Source organism: Agelaius phoeniceus, chromosome 2, assembly GCF_051311805.1.
Source record: "Agelaius phoeniceus isolate bAgePho1 chromosome 2, bAgePho1.hap1, whole genome shotgun sequence".
Classification (NCBI taxonomy): domain Eukaryota; kingdom Metazoa; phylum Chordata; class Aves; order Passeriformes; family Icteridae; genus Agelaius; species Agelaius phoeniceus.
In genome coordinates, this window is record NC_135266.1 from 40813091 (window position 1) to 40830620 (window position 17530).

At 40.4% G+C, this 17530-nt stretch overlaps 1 protein-coding gene across 5 annotated transcripts in view; it reads right to left on the reverse strand.

The window, feature by feature from the left end:
• The window catches only part of FARP1 (FERM, ARH/RhoGEF and pleckstrin domain protein 1), a 201341-nt gene that overhangs the window by 65046 nt on the left and 118765 nt on the right, over positions 1-17530 (reverse strand). For all 5 annotated transcript variants that reach the window (XM_054655038.2, XM_054655037.2, XM_054655036.2 and 2 more), the window contains exon 3: positions 2702-2806. In XM_054655038.2, coding sequence (XP_054511013.2) covers positions 2702-2806 — 105 coding nt within the window. The remainder of the gene's footprint in view (positions 1-2701; positions 2807-17530) is intronic.

Genomic DNA, 17530 nt, shown 5'->3' on the forward strand with positions numbered 1-17530 from the left:
CAAGCAAGTCACAACATCCTTGAACAGACTGCTGGATACTGCAAATGCATGTAGTGAGAAAGGTGGGGCAAAAAACAATGTCACCACAATGTCACCAAAACCCAAGCAATCAAAACTTCTGCATCATGCAGCTCCCACACTGTACCTAAACACCATCAATCTGAGACTGCTTTATAAACTGGAAAGGAAAACTAATGCGAGGACTTAATTAAGATGAATGTTTTTCATTTTCCCCAGACCTACAAGGCTAGATTATTTATTTGTTAAACAAAGGCTGGCATTCCATGATGGTGACCAGATTTCAGCATCTGGAGAATTGGGGCAGACATCAAGTGTGATGAAATTCTGTGAAACCCCAGGCTTGGCGACAGTGCCTCGTTTTTCTCCTTGTCCCAGCAGGAAGTGGAGCACTCAGACCCTCCACAATCATCTCCATGCAGATCTTGTCTGCTCCAAGCATGGCATGCTTGAATGTACACAGCTCCCAGGCAACTTGACATACCACTGTCAATATGTCAGATATGAGATCTGGAGCCTTGCATGTTGAAATAAACACAGCCAAATTGTGAATATATGACTTCACATACATATGATTACATCCAAACAAATATGCTCTAAATATTTATTTTTCCTTCTACATTTCACTCTACACTGGAAAAGCAACTCATTCTCTTCAGATGATATGAATATAAAATATGCACGTGTGGTTTATTTCTCAGACATACCATTAACTGCAGGGTTTTTTACTTGTACAATGCTTGATTCTACATTATGGCCTTTATGAAACTCAGAAATTTTAAATCCAATGGGAACATTCACCTCAACTGAATCATATAAACTGATTACAATAAGTTAAGTGTAAATAATACTCTGAGTGCTGCTCCACATTGAAACAACAATTCATAATCAGATCTTCTGCTTCAGAGTTTCTGTGAGTTGCTTTTGGGTGGTTGAAAGCATTAATTCCACTGAATTTCACCATTCTTGGGGCACAGCTGACTAGATATGGGCAAGGTTTGTGGAGCCCCCTTTTTTCAGAAGCAAAGACTGAACCAACCAGCAAGAACATGGTCTAGTGCTCCCAGATATTTGGCTGGTACTTCCCTTTGCAAGAGTAGGGGCCAGCTGAGTTACCATGCTCAATGCATGGATTTTCCTTCAGGTCAAACTGGCACTGTGCTTCGGGGGGTTTGTCCATCTTCCTCTTCCTCAGAGCCCTGCATCCCCCACTGTGATTGTCTGGACATGTTTCCAGCCAGTCAATTCCTGCCACCGTGAGGGCCTCAGGCAGCAGCAGCACCTCAATCTCTCCTGTGTTCTGCCTCAAGCAAATAAACCACTTTGTTTTCACAAGACTGAAAACTGTTAGTTTACTTCAGGTCTCTGAGCAAAATGCAGACAGTCATCTATTTAAAACTTAATGACCTGTGAAGTAGAGAAGGTTGATCAAATGACCTCTGTTTTCTAGAAAACTAAAAAGCAACTGTATATACAAAAGATATTAGGATTTGTTTCAGTTTTACATACATACAGCAATAATGCCAGAATGCCACAATTAACACAGCTACATGGACCCTCTGCTGCAATTGTACTGCACAGTTGCACTGTTGAGAAAAGTTACATTAAGCTCTCAAGTTTCCTCAAGCATTAGCCAAGGGTATCTGGCAGAATGCTAACCCTTCCAGTGAACTGTGTTTTATGTAATTCCAGCAGCACACTGTGAAGCAGATCCCTTCTAAAGATTGACATCCATTTAAAAAATAATCCTGTTCAATTATAGTTAGCCTAGAACACTATGACCACTAGCATTCTGTTTTAATGTCTATTGTCTAATGTCTGTGCCTGCACTAAGGCATGACAGACAAGATTCCTACTGTTCATTTCATCAAGAAATATTGTTCCTTTTGCATATTTTAGCTAGATGGAAAGAACACAGATTTTTTTTTTATCAATTGCCCAAAACCATCTCCTCTAGGTCATCCAGGCTACTGGTGCAAATTCACCTAACAGGTTAGAAATCCAATGTACATCAGAATGTACTAGGAAAGCAATCCAGGTAACTAGCACCCATGCTAGTAGGTTACATGATAAGTCTAAAATAAAACAAACTTCAAAAAGAAAGTCATTAAAGACTAAGAAGTCATCAGCCTATGGTTTTCTCTGGTACATGATATGGGCAGTGCAACGCCTGAACTGATCTCGGATTCCTGAATGTCAGGACCAGGACAGCTGCCTGTACCACACAGCTCCCATCCATCTTTGGGGGTGTCGTTGGATTTGCTTTCCTTTTTATTAACCTTGCAATGTTTTATCTATCCCTTTTCTTACCCCATAATGTTTTTCATGAACTCTGTCACAATCATTGCAACTTTTCTATCAGCAGAGAAAGTTGCAGGACTATAAAATCAAGAGGCTCTGTAACAGTTCAGCCTTTGGCTTCTGTACAGCAACTTAGAAAAACAAAACACTTTCCCAACTTGTGCCTGAATTAGCCATTACTTTCAATGCAGATGAAATCTGACAGGAATAATCAGGTTTTAAAAACATTTCTTCAACTCCACTAGGCAAGAACAATTCTTTTTTAGAAGTCCTTTCCCTTTTGAAGACTGAGGATTAAATCTATCTTACAAGTAAGGAGCAGAAGGAGAGAAAACAGTGTGCATGCAGATGAAAACCAGCTGAAAACGATCCTTTTACATACCATCATCTTTTTATGATCTGGAAATTCAAGGCCAAAATAGTCGCCTTCAACAAGGTTGAGGTGGTTGCAAACAGCATCATGCAAAACTTTCCCTGGAGCTCTTTGCTGTAAGAAGAAAACAAAGCCTAGGGTTACAAAGAAGCTTTTAATTAGTGGCAGAAGAATTATTATATTAAGAAATTATTCAGCAAACAACACTGCCAAAACTGTTTACAAAACCAGTGGATATTACAACCATACCCAAGGGCAGTGGACAATAATTACACTAGTTTTAAAGCTAAAGACTATATCCATCCATCCATGCATGGCAGCTCCAAATCCATCTTTAGTACATTTTTATTTTTTGAGGGAAAAGTACTGTGAAATAGAAGAAGACTTGAGATACAGTTTTCTTATGCCTACCAAGGCTAATTCCTGCTGTGAATTTTTATTTTATCCCACGGCCCTTCAAGCAACGTCAGGTCGTGCATGTACATCTGTGTACAACACAGTGAAACCAGGATGTTCACCTGGCATACAAAACACCACGGACTGAGGGTTTGCTGGATGCTGCTTGATATGCAACAGGCTCAAGCCCTGGGTTCTGACTTCATATGTGCTTATCCCAGGCTGCCTGCTGGGAGGCACTGAGGCTCCTCCAGGCCTGTCTGTGCTACCCTGGCAGAGCTGGCAAGTAATTTGGAGGAGTCAAACACACTCAAAGCCTTCCCTCTATAAAGACCAGATGTTCTAACCCAATATTAGCTCCCAGAGCCACTGCTCTGCTGATTGTAAGGATTCTTTTCATCAGCCCATCCATTAAATCCACCCCTGCAGAAAATACTACAAATTACAGTTCACCAGCAAGTCTTCTGCAAAAACCCATCTCTGTATAAAAAAGCCAATCACTGAAATCAAATATTTTTGTTCCTTGGACAAATGCACCTATTTTGACTCAAGAGGCCCTGAAACACAGGTCTACACTCACTTCAGAACAAATAATAACCCATTAAATTGCACAAACCCTGCTGTTACAAGAGAACAATCACATCCTGGATTTGCTCTCAACCTATAGACTGGTCCCCTCCCTTTCAGCCCAGTAAATAATACAGTAAAACGAAACAGTAGCAACCAAGTGAAGAAAAGACAACCATTACAGGTGAGCAGGCCAGCTCAGAGCTTGAGCCCAGCCCTGGCATCTCCAGGCACTGCCCAGACCAACAGCTTACTTAAGAAAGGGCAGCTGCTCAACCCCACCCCCTCCCAAAAGCATCATAATGCACTCTGGTCTCTGTTTCACTGGGGTACCAAAAAATAAAGACAGGCTTCTTCCACCTAGAGTAATACCCTAGGTGGGAAAAGCATCTTTCCAAAGGTAATTTATGAACACAGTTCATTCTCTAATATGAACTGTGAAAAGTACATAAGCAGTAGTCAGGCTTACACCAGAGAAATTAAAGTGATGATGTTTTTCTGGGGAAAGCACATTTTCTACGATGTATGTGCCACCAGAGCAGCACTGTCACCCTGGTCATGCAGGACACAATGACTGAACCCTTCGATGCTGGCTGGTTTTGAAAGTCTGAAGGGAAGATCCAAGCTCACTGCTCCAAAAACTTGCTGAACAGGTTTTTACCCAACATATTCCCAGTGCTTCTGAGAGACCTGAGCCACCAGGAAGCAATATTCACTCAAGGTATTAACTGTTTGTTAATATTTGGTGTAGCAAACATTAGCCTCGTGAATAATGTAAAAAAAAAAATTAAAGAACAATCACTGATAAAAGTACTAATTTTTTTAAGCATTCACCATAACCTTGCAGTAACTGAAGTAATTCAGAGTAAAATGCCAAGAGGATGCAAAGAAGGAAGGGAAAAAAAGATCTCTGTTTTCATAGATAGAGCACTTTTGATCTGACACAATGGCATCCAAAGTAAGTCTCAAGTGCAAGTATATTTGAATACACTCACTTCATGTTCTCCAGCTTCATGAAACCAAAAGCATTCCCAGTGTTCACCACCCAGCCTGCACTGACCATTGTGCCTTGCATGTCAGTTCTAACAGAAAGCTTCCCACACCTTCCACTCCACCAGTCACTGTACATAGGCACAAACATACACACACCATCTCAGTGAAAGAGCTTCCTGCTAAAGGCACTTGATTGGAGGCCACACAAGAATATTAAACACATTAGACTGAGTGCAAGAATGATATCTTCTGCTCTGAAAACACACCTACAAATAATTTAGAAGTAAATACTCCTACTTCCAGACTAGTCTCAGGTCTTCACCGTTTGGCTGGAGCTGCTAGAGAGAGGAAGAATGAGTTTATCAGTCATCCTCACAGCAAGAAGCCTTCCTGCTCCTGCCAGAGGAACAGTAACAGGCAAGTGAGTGTGTAAATATGCCTAGCTAAAGTATTTGATGGATTTCTGTCCAACAAAGATCAAACTTAATCTTTCCTCACTGGAAAAAAAGTGTCTCTGAGTGGAGATTTTTGACCAAGAGGAAAAAAGGCAGAGAGCCACACCACTCAACATTAGCTGAGAAGAGCCTGGCTGTCTGATCTCAGGCCATGAGTAAAAGCCTCTGATGAAAACCTGCTGAGTGTTTTCACAAAGGTTTTTTTTCTTATAGCCATTTAAACGATGGAACAGCAGTCTTGCAGTATTTATGTCACTTGGCATTTTCTCTGGAGTATGCCTCAATAAAATCAAATGCTTCTTACTCTAGTATTTGTAAATATTATTATTCTAAACTCATCTTATCTTTGATCAGTGTATCTCAAAATAAAATCTGACAGTTCCCTCGAAGGAAATGCTGTGCATATAAAATCTGCTGAGATTTAGAGCCTGATGAAACTCCTAGTCTTGCAGGACTAGAAGAAGTACAACATCCACAAAAGCAGAAATGCACAAGGTTTCAGAGAGATCTTGATTCAGTGTAGTTCCATGACATCCCTACTGAAAAATTTACACACAGTAAATTAAAAGCTCAGTCCACTGGGTGTGGAAGCAAACCAGGACTCATTCAGGGCACAGTAAACACGAGCTGACAGAGGGAGCATTCAGGAATGAGTGTGCCACACCGATGACATCGTCTGAAGTCAACAGTTGTGCCTGACTTCAGCGTGGTTACAAGGCCTAGGAGAAAAACACAAGTTTTCCACAGAACCTGGAAGGCATTTTCCAACCATGAAGCATGGCCCTGCTGCCATGTCTCAGACACTGGCTTCTGTTCCACAGCTCCATGGCAGCATCTGCATAAGTCAGAGCCTGGCTGCTTTCCCTGCTCCATGCCAGCATCGGTTTGCTCCATGGGGGTCACTGACATGGAAGCATGGAAGCCAATGAAGGCTGGTGGCAAGACTATACCTCCAGACCACTTGCTGCCACAGACACCACCACCCTGTGAGGCAGCAAGGGAAAGGAACCAGGAGGGCATGGTATCCTGATGGCATTCAGCTGGGAGAGGGTCACATGCAGTCCCAGGAGCTGGGAAGCACCTGCAGCAGGTGGCAGTCCCCTGCTCCTGTTTCTGTTGACAGCCATATTCCTGTACAATCCATGAAAAACACTGCAGCTCCAGGGAGCAACTAACTCTTCCCACCCCAAACGAGCCATCTGAGCACACTGGCAGGGAACTTCTCCTGAGCAACACAGGTGTATCTTTTACCCTGACAACAAGGAGCCCTGACATCTGTTTGAACCATCTGAGGTGAGGTGAGCCCCAGCCAGACTGATACACCAGAGAATTACTATTTTTCTCTTGATGTGGTATTTACTTATACCAAGATAATATTAGAAATTTATTACACTGAAAAGAAGCTCAATGACTTCCAGCTACACATTCTTATTCCTTAATGCATTTTGAACTGGTCTTTCATTTAGCTCTGTGAAATCACATTTTAAAAGTAGCTTTACATTTTCAGGGAACGTCAAGTTCTAAATTATGAATAATGTGCATCATCACATTTAGCTGCAAGCTATGAAGGTACCCAGTCAAACTAACCTGCTTTATGCATTATATATTCAATATTTTGCTGTCTTCTCATTACCTCAGTCCTACTCAATTCAGCCTCACTCTACTCCCACCAAAATCCAAAACAGTATATTGCTTATGATCTTCCAATGGTGAATATTTTAACAGGTTCAACAATTCTTTCCTGTTCTAGTAAACACCAATCCTTTTAAAAAAATATCCCTCTACATACTTGTTTGGACCATTCTTTGACACAGACTGCAATACATTTTGTTTTTTAAAAAAACCCCAGAAAGTACATGGCTATATCTGTTAGCCATGATGCAAGATATCCAGAACTTTAAAATAAGCATGTTTGGACACATTACACCACCTCCCACAGTTAATTCAGCAATTATTTCACTAATTATGCACCAAAAAATAAGTATATATGTTTATGGTCAAATAGAGGTTTCACCATTTTTTATCTGTTCAGTGAAATAATCTCCTAACACAGCTTAAACAAGATCTTTGATTGAAAGGTCTTTGTTTATGTGTTTGTTTTTACATTACTGAGCAGTCATACCAGCTTAAAAGAACCAAATAAAATAAGCACTTTCTTCTGAACATTGAAAAATATAAGTCTGATTTTTGGTTGAAGTAAGAAATAGTTTTATGTGGAAACAAAGACTACTCTGTTCTCTTTCTCTTCTTCAAAACTGGAATGGGTCAGAAAGAAGTTTGGGTTGTCTTAATTACACTTGCTTGTACTTGCTTTTACTCATAGGAGAGAAAATAATTCCTTTATGTTAATCTTAAAGAAAAAGGTACATTCATAATTCACACCGGCCACCACATAAAGGCAGGTGTTTCTTCCACTGATGCCCTCTTCCTATCACATTCTGGGTGCTCAAATGGTCTAAAATGAAATGTGATAATTTGGTCATGCTAAATATTTCACTAATACTTAAATACTATATGGCACAAAGGTTAAGCACAAGGTTTAAAATGTATTTGGTCTTTCAGGGTTAATAACCTAAAAAAATCCATTCTACTGATCAGCCTTTTATCAGATCAGCCAAACCAGATTGTCAAATTATTTTTATACTCCAATTTAACAACTGCATTGAAATGATTGTGAAAACTTCATTCAGTAACTTCATTACTATTCCTGAAGTCATACACAGTTGTAATCACTACTAAAAATAACAACCCCACGCTCTTAACAGCATAACTTTCTCAGTTATTTGAAACTGTTAAAAAGTGTGTACATATCTACAGTTTTGAAATGAAAGAAAACCAACCCAGAACTGTTCGTGATAAGCAAATAGTATAAAAATAACCTCACAGATGAGATTGAGCACAGGATTCTTAAACAAATAACTGTCAGAAATTTATACTTCAAAGAAGGCTCGAAAACTACTCACAGGAGAACAATGCTGTCAGCATCTGAAGACAAATTTCATATTTTGAATAGTTCTCCTTACTGGCATAAAATGAAATGCATAATTCATATTTAGCAGAAGTCTGTTTTCTGAAAGGTGGGGTTAAAGGCAAGAATCACTGGTCTGAGTGTTGTTGCTCTGGACCTAATACTGCCAAGACACTTGGAGACCCTCTGCCCTTCCTTCTCCTCTCCTCCCTTTCAAAGCGTAGGTGTTAATCCTATAGGAAGGATTAGATGACTACAAAAATAGCATTTGACCACCAAGACAGCTCTTACACCTGGGCTTACTAGTTTTTACCTGGCTCTTCAGCTCAGACTGGGTGGTTGAGAAGTGCTGGGAGAAGTGTGATTCATCACTCCTACATACCGGGCCAAAGAAGGGCAGGGAAGCGACCCCTTTGAACAGAGCAGCCACACACTCCCACCCCTGCTTCTGAGCAGAGGACCTGCAGCCACCAGGTATGCATCCCATCTGAAAAGAGGCTGCAGGAGAGGCAGATTTTTATGATAACCTAAAGGCACCTCGTTCCTTTTAAGATATTTTCCATGTGAGTGTAGTTGAGGGCTCCACTGCTGGCACGTATCCCACATGCTTTTGCACAGACTGTGCTCATACCATCAAAGGGCAGACTGGGGCCAGAAGCAGCAGCAGAATAAGGCTCTTATGCTGCCATAAAAACAGATTGATCATCTGCTGTGTGTGTACAATGCGACTATTTAGGGTTCTTTTCTTTCAAGATTTTAGTGGACTGCTTTTACACTCACCACATAAGCTGTATTCCCTTAATGCCACTGACTGCCTTCCACAGTCTCTGAAGCACATTTTTACCCTTCGGTCAGTTTTGGTGGTGGTGGCACCTTTTTTTAAACTGCTCCATTTTAAGACATGGTAGTTTTTACTTCACGTATCTTTTACTGCCCTTAAAAAAACGCAGCTGCAAAGTTAAACTTCCCCCACCACCACCTATCAGCTATGACAAACCTCAACAACAACTATTTTAGGAATTTCTTTGCTAACCAAAAATCAACATATCAAACAACTAGTGAGGAAAAGACTAGAAGCAGAAGGGGTTTAATAACCCTTTAATTTGCTTCAATTTCTGGCATGGTCTCCAAAAGAAAACTGCAGTTTTCTATATTTGAAATATGGATTTGTTATTGTAACTATGGTCTTGGATTTTTAATCATGACAAACTGGTTTATGTCAAAATATTTTCTAAAATAGGCAGAAGCAGAAGGACTGCTCTTGCACCTTAAACTCTCTTTAATGCCCAAAAATCAAATTCAGTAGAAATAGCCAACAGTAAAATTTAAGTGAACAGTAAATACTAAATTATCCACTTTAATAGTTAAATGCTGTGGAAGAAAAAATAGAAATATTATCTAGAAAAGCTAATGAAAAGATTTATGATGAGGCTATTTTCAGTACTGCTTGGTTAAGCTTTCTCTTATAGCAGAGTCAGACTAATACAAAACTCAGCTACAGTAAATCCTCAGGTAACTGCACATCTCCATAATTACACTACAGTAAAGCTATGGGATTGCAGCCTCTGCTTGGTCTATTTTCACTTGGCTCATAAAATTGCAGCTTTGCACCTTAATGGGCAAACACCACCCACATTGTATTTATTATATATGCCATTTCAACGTGCATGAGAGGACACAAAAATGGAGGAGAGATGGGCTGGGCACCTTCAGGGCTGAGCTTTTCACATCACAAACCAAGGTGTCATCTCCAGGTGTAATCCTCCAATAACCTGATTTCTTTGCAGTTCTTACAAATGCAAACTGATATTAATACTGAATTTTATTTCCCATCTTTCAATTATTCAAATTTCTAGCGGACAAGACGTTTGTAACTGCAGAATCAGCAGCAACCACCACAAAGGTAGTGGAGCACTTTGTAAAGAAGAAAGAGAAAGAAAGGGGCAGATTGTTGGAGCCTGAAGAACTTTTTCCTCAGGCAGCTGCAGAGATAAAATTCCACAGAATTTGTTTCACACATTCAACCCTCTTTCATCAATGCCAAAGAAAAACTGAAACTCACTAGCTAAACATACAAACCATATAAACCAAAAATATTCAGCTTTTGGCTGCAGTAGTCTAAGGACACATCTGTTTATTACAAAATGTTACTTATGGTGAAAAGCATTAATGAAATACTTCATGGTTAGTTTCCTGGTTCACTGGTTCCTTTGGCTCTGTTTACAGCATTTTAACTAGCTGGCATCTAACTCTCAGTTAGAAAGTAGAACTGATCTTGTATGAACTTTTCTGTACTTTTACAGAATCCTACAAGATCCTACACTTCACACATATGCAACTAAAATTCACTTTATCAATTTAAAAGTGGTGCTCTGATCACATCTGCTTCTATGAATTCAAGCGAAAAACTTCACTGTTATCTGCCTAAAAATCCTCTAAGAAATTGTCCCAATGGAGACAACACATTACTTCCTATGAAATGTGAATGCTGATCTCAGTAATGCCAAAAACCCCTAAACCCAAATCCAGGGTTCTCTGCAGAAGCTAATTAATCCTCCTGGAAAAAACCAAATCTTGTTTCTTGTAGTACAGCCATAACTTCCTTGAGATAGGTGTAAAACATTTTCTGGGAAATCAGCAGTGGTAGAGCAAATCTTTTAAATAACTATTTAAGTCTGCAAAATTTCACACACCAACAATTAAATTCTTAGACTTCCAGTGGGAAACTCTTGGCAGCACCACTGTTACTAAAATTACCTTCCTTGAACATCATTAAAATGCACAGTGTGGACAAAAAAAAAATGAGGCATTAAAAGAACAATGAGAAAACTTACTAAAAATATGTCATCTTATTTCCTAAATTAGCTCCTGTAAATGCTGAGTCATCTCTGCCTAATTTTACTAGTAAAACTAAAAGTGGTTTGTGGCTGTTGTTCATCCCCTGCTGGAAGTGACTGTTTTCCTTTCTGAGGAGTAACATCCACATGATCTATTCCAGCCTCAGAGCCTTGACACTGCATGGTGATGACTTGCAAAAACCAGAGCCAGCCCATCACAAATTTAAGATCTTGGTGTGAGTTGCAGGGCAGATGCATTAAACAGTGCTTTCCTCATGATCTGAAACACACAACTTTGCAAATCAGCATGTAAGAAAGGTGGAAGGCAACAATACTTTTGTGCTACATGGCTTTTTTAAAACCATGTGCATGCTCAAAATTCGTCGCTGAAATGCTGTGCCTAGTTCAGAGGGGCAATAAGAGAGGGAGTCACACCAAAGCCATTCCAGCTATGACACCAAAACCCTTAGTGGAGACACAGGAGACAGCAGGCATCTCTCTAACAAAGATTACCTCTGAATTATCTATGTTTTATTGACAGCCAAGAGTGTAACATGTCTCCATCTGGCATGAGCTGCACCTCCACCACGAGGCTCTGCCCATAGGGATGTGCCTGCCAGCATTCTGCAGCACAAGGATGCCCACAAAACAAGCCCAGTTTGTGCACTGTGGGCACTGGCTTTGGAAAGCACACCACAAGATCTGTTTTCAGAAACTAGATGGGAGTTTGATGTGAAGCTGATAGAACCTCATTTTTCAGAACATTTTCTTTATGGAAAGCTGTTTTACTAAAGCTGAACTCTGGAACCAAGCATATACCTGTCAAATAAATGTTGATATTACTTTCTTTCCCTGCAAGCAAAAAACTGAATGAGTTTAACCCCCGGCCCTGGCACTATTTAGTGGCACACTGTGCTCGTTGTTTCTTGGGAAGAGCTGCAACTGAGGCTCAGAACACTCATTAAAAATACCTCAGATTGAATTTCATAGCCCACAACTTTTGAAAAGGAATATAATGGCACCATTCAGTGCTTTCAGTGTAATTCAGCAGCGTAACAGCCAGCGCATAATTGGGGATAAAAAACCCAAACTCTGTGACACTCCTCACCCCTTGCCTCCCACTTTTACCACTCCTCTCTCTGTTTCAAGGCAAAAATCATTTAGCCACCTTCTCAATTTTCTTTTTTTAATGTTAAGAGCTGCTTGCTTCTCTATTTTGTTTTCTTTGCCTGCCCATTTTTCCTCATTTTCTTTACACATAAGCAAACACTTTGCTAGAATGAAGGAGTAGGCAATTCTTAAGTCATCAAATGTAAAACCAGAACCTTTATATACAGACTGGAAACATGAGAATATGAAGTGTTATAAGAATATGGGAGTCATTACTATAAAATCAGATTGAGATGCAAAGCAGCTATTTATTACTTCTATTTGGATACATTTTAGTTCAACCATGATTTTACTAAAATCCTTTGAAGAAAATAATTTCATTTAAATACAAGTCCAAGACCTGGAAAAAAAAAAACTTCACAAGAAACCCCAACAAAAAATAAGAGGTGTTCAGGGAAAATATTAAATCCTAAATCTAAAGAAAAACCAAATGCAACAGGAAAAACCTTTCCATCAGTCTCAACATTACTATTAATCTCAGAAAGAGCTCCCACCATCCAGGACTGTACATATTTTACTTTTTACTTTATCAGAGGCAGGAAAGCACATTTTAACAACTGGATACAGAAGTTTCCAAAAAGGACACTCCTAGATGAAGCCTTCAGGCTGTGGCTGTTGCTAAGCTATAATGTAATAATTTTACACCCTAAATCATTGTCTACAGCTAGGCTTTGCTCCAGCTGGATGCAGTGCCCAAAGTGCAAGGCAGGGTAGGGAAGACAACCTTGCATGCAATTTAGATTAAGAGTTTCTGTAGGACCCATTTGGTACCAGCCTATCTTCCAAATTGATGTGGACTGTGTAGAGAAAAGCTTGGCTGCAGCATTCTGCAACTGTTCCAGATTGGACATGGAGTAATCTTGTATGTATGTTTGAAATTGAAATATGAGCAAAATGCATACCAATAACACATTTTCATGGAAGCAAAACTTGCAAGGGCAAAACAAGTCTCAAAAGCAATCCCTTTTTTAAGTATCTGAAAGGCAGAACTTTTGAGTAGCTTTTTGTCAGTCAAATCTCCAATACACAAGAGTTGCTTGTTTGGTTACGCAGGACCTGTCACCAACCTGATGGATGTATAGGAAATGTGTTCAACATTTCTCTAAGCAGCCTTGAAAGACCTTACAACTGAATATACTTGGAGTCTGATCTGTCTTTTAAACATGTGAAGGCACATGAGAAGAAGTGAGAACTGTCTATTACCCTTAGGGTATTTGCAAGGGGAAGATACAAGCTCTGTTTTGTGCATCACTGAAAAGTGCTACCTTTAGTTTGGGACACAAACTAGAGTGGACATAGGGGAATTGGTATGGTAAGAGTTGCAATAATGGCTGCTTCTACCAGCAGATTTCAGAGGCACCTCATAATGATGTAGTCAAGGCACAATTTCAAGGAAAGATAAAAATTAACTACCTCCCTTTTTAATAGAACTACACAGTTTTCAGAAAGATCCTCAGGAGCTTTTGCACTCTTTCTTTGTAGCCTGCCTGCAACTTGCAGTGTCTCCTCACACAGCAGATGCTCTAAAAATTCCATCCATGGGTTATCTCAGGTCTCTGGAAGGTGGAACTGCCTCTAGACTGTAGGAGTCTGATGAATGGTTCTGTGAGCAGAAACCACATAGCCATAGCCATGACTGGGGCGAGCACAAGTGGTGCCAGTGTACACTGCAGAGACAGTGACTTAACCTCCAGCCACTTCAAAATCCAAACCTGCCAGGACTGACCTGCATGTTCAACCCATCATCAAACAGCAAAGCAGCACAGCCAGAGCAGGGATCTGCTTATAAATTCATGGCAAACCAGGGATTTGTGCTCATATGTCTGGGGCAGGAGGAGGTGAAGAGGGAAGAAAGGCCAGCAGGATTTCTAAGCTGTACAGGGTGTCTGCTAACAGCACATGGTCTGAGCCAGGCAAAAGCCTCTCATTTATTTCCAGAGCTTCCTCCTGACTCTGAGCAAGATTTTACTTTTACCGATGTTAAAGGTGGAACATTCAACTTTCACCTGATTTCCCACCACTCCTGATGTGTGTGTGTGTGTGTACCTTACAGAATTGCCTGTGCCTGCAGTTAATGTGAAATACTTCAGAGACAACAACGTACACCCTTCTGTTTCACTGCTCATTCAGCCATACCAACTGTTCAAGCTAAGGAGATTCCTAGGAGATCTGCTCTGTGTCACTCAGATAGAGGCCTCAAATATCAAAGGAAAGCATCACCACTTACTATCACAAGTGCATAAACACAGCCCCTGAAACACAACTTTTACAGATTCTATTTTGTTTTACTGTGCAAAAATGTTTTCTTTTATGCTCTGTTTAAAAACCGTATGTTGTACAGAATTAGTTATTGTGATTTAGGCTTTGGACAAAATTGCTAAAATACATCTTTAGGCACAGCAGGTTTAAAAAGGCAAATGAGCCATTCAACTGTTTTTTTCTTAAGGCCAGAATCCAGCACTGCCGTATTAGATACCACTTAGATATAAACAAGCTTTATCAGCAACAACAGACTTTGTGGGAAACAAGCATTCTCTGTTCAAGGTACGTCAAAGAGAAGTCTTTGGGGATGTGCTATCAAAAGTCAAACATCAGGCAGTCACAATGAGACTTTTCTGACCACATTTTCAGTCTGAGTTGAATTCCTCCACAAGGAGTTTTAATCCCTTTAACTTGAGGATAATGTGTGTAGCTGGAAAAGGATTTGATTTTATCTAATTTGTGGGTTTTTCTTAATGCTGAAACCCTAGTTCTTATGTTTTTAGAGATAGCATACATCTCATTTTAAATTTACATTTGTAAATATGATTTGTTTAATGTTAATACCCAGGTAACTTAGAGATTCCTGGACTATGTGAGAGCAATACATTTCATTTACAACATAACAACATAATTGGATCATACAATCATAGAATATGCTGAGTTGGAAGGGACTCACAAGGATTACTGGAGTCCATCTCCTGGCGCTGCACAGGACCATCCCCAAGAATCACACCATGTGCCTGAGAGCATTTTCCCAACTTCTTGAGCTCTGTCAGGCTGGTGCTGGGACCACTGCCCTGGGGAGCCTGTTCCAGGGCCCAACCACCCTCTGGGGAAAGAACCTTTTTCTAATATCCAACCTACCCTCCCCTGACACAACTCCAGGCCATTCCCTCAGTCCTGTCACTGTCCAGAGAAGAGATCAGTGTCTGCCCCTTCTCTTCCCCTCATGAGGAAGCTGTAACTGCAATGGGGTCTCCCCTCAGTCTCCTCCAGGCTGAATGGACCAACTGACCTCAGCTTCTCCTCATACAGCTTCCTCTCCAGGCCCCTCACCATCCTCTGGATATTCTCCAATAGCTTTATATCTTTCTTATTTTGCATTGCCCAGCACTGCACACAGGATTCAAGGTGAGGCTGCAACAGTGCAGAGCACAGCAGGACAATCCTCTCCCTTGACTGTGCTACAACTGATTATGACCAAGATGCCTAGTATGAAACTCACTAAATATACTTCATCTCTGCCTATTTATAAAATGTTTAGGTTATCCATGTTCTCACCAGCCCTCAAATGAAGTTCTGTGCCAGCATACATACATACTTTAGTGATCTCCACCAAAACATTGTCTTGATACCAGCTTCAAGAATTATCTTTCTTCATCCTAATTTACTGGGAGAAGTAAGACAACCCTTTTAGACTCAGAATAAATCTCCTTAGGGAAAGAACTTTTGTCTGCAGAAGACCACAATGGTATTGACCAATGATTACTGCTAATATACTTCTTGTACTGGACTTAATTTTTATTCATAATGTGTAATAATGCTTGACAAAAACACCATGGGACTAAACTAGGGAGAGACCTAACCCTGATGTGGCATTAAGCAGACAATACTATCAGATTTTGCTTTTTCAGACTCTAAGTATTTCTTTAATTGTTGCTACCAAACAGCTTGAGGCATCCTGTCTGCACTAAAACATCAAACAAGGTCCTGGCCAGGAGAAGGGCACGGGCTTTGCAGGATGAGAAAGGTAAGTGAAGACACATGTCACTGGCATCCTTCTGGCTCTCTAATTCTTCCCAGATCAGCAATATTCCTTGACAGATTCACTCAAGCTAACCAAAGGCAGCAACTTCTGAGTGAGCCCCAGTGGGAGACACCTTCAGACCACACAGTCGGGGGGAGCTGAGGAGGTTGGACATCATGTCGCAGGCAAGCTAAGGATTTATTAACCAACAAAGTGCTGCAGTTCTGCTTCTAGCTACCTAGAGAACACAAAGAAAGATAAAAAAGCCTTCATGTTTTTACTAAAATAGCAGGTCTAAAATCATGCAGAGGAAATGCAAATAACAGTAAATGTACAGGTCTGTCATAACTGCAACTTACATGTCATCCCCTCTACTGATACTAAAAATCTTACATAGTAATTAGTGCGTGCTACAAGTAATTAGTGTGTGCTAGTGTAGCTACAGAATAATTTGCTCCAAGAGCAAAGTGCAGTTCACTCAAGTGGCAGTATGATACAGAGATTAGACCAGGGACAGGTTCAGTGTGTGGCTGTCACCCTGTGGGACCATCACGCCCGGACACCGTCTCGGCACTGGAAACAAGCAGTACTTGCAGTTCAAGAAAGCACAAATGCTGACAGACAAACATCCCACTGCTGCCATATGCTGGCATTGCCTACAGCCACAAGCTGCCCCTACTTTCTCTCCACTGCCTACAGGGAGAGGGAAAAGGGCTGAAAACAAGAAAGTGATCCACAAGAAGAATGCAACTCCCTCCCAGATAATTCCTTTCATGCAACATATCACAACTATAAGCAGACTGTGAACAATTAAGGCCAGGAAAAGGTGAGTTATGCTCATCACTGTCAGTAACCATTCATTCCAAGCCCACACACTTCCTTCTAGCTCAAAAAGAAACACGATTTCCCAGCACTGGGAGTGCTCTTCACTCCCAGTTACACACTAACCAGGACCCACAATTTCCCATTATTTACTAGGGTATATATTTACCTCCATGACCCTCAGAGCCTTGAGCTGAGATTTATCCATTTTAACAGCAATTAAGCATCCAGTTGCTCTAGAATTCCTTCAGGTCAAGTGAAAAGGAAGGGTACTGTAGGAGAAACACTCAGGCCAGGCAAAACTGAACAGATGAAACTGGCCTTCATCTCATTGCTACTTTGCTTGTGCCTTTGGGTTACATGATCTTTAATATGGTGGTGTGCTTATTTCTTGTTATCATTAACATTCATGACGTATTTTGTCTACTTGCTTTTAGGAAATAGATAAGTGCTTACATAAAAGATATTAGAGGACATAATCAGCATATTTTAAATAGTCTTCTGAAACTGAATTCAAATGAGTAAACTACTAAAGACAAATATTTCTCAATTGAAAAAAAAAATGTAGTTCACATCCATTATGAATGGCTAGCTCTCACCATCAGCTATTTCAGGATATCC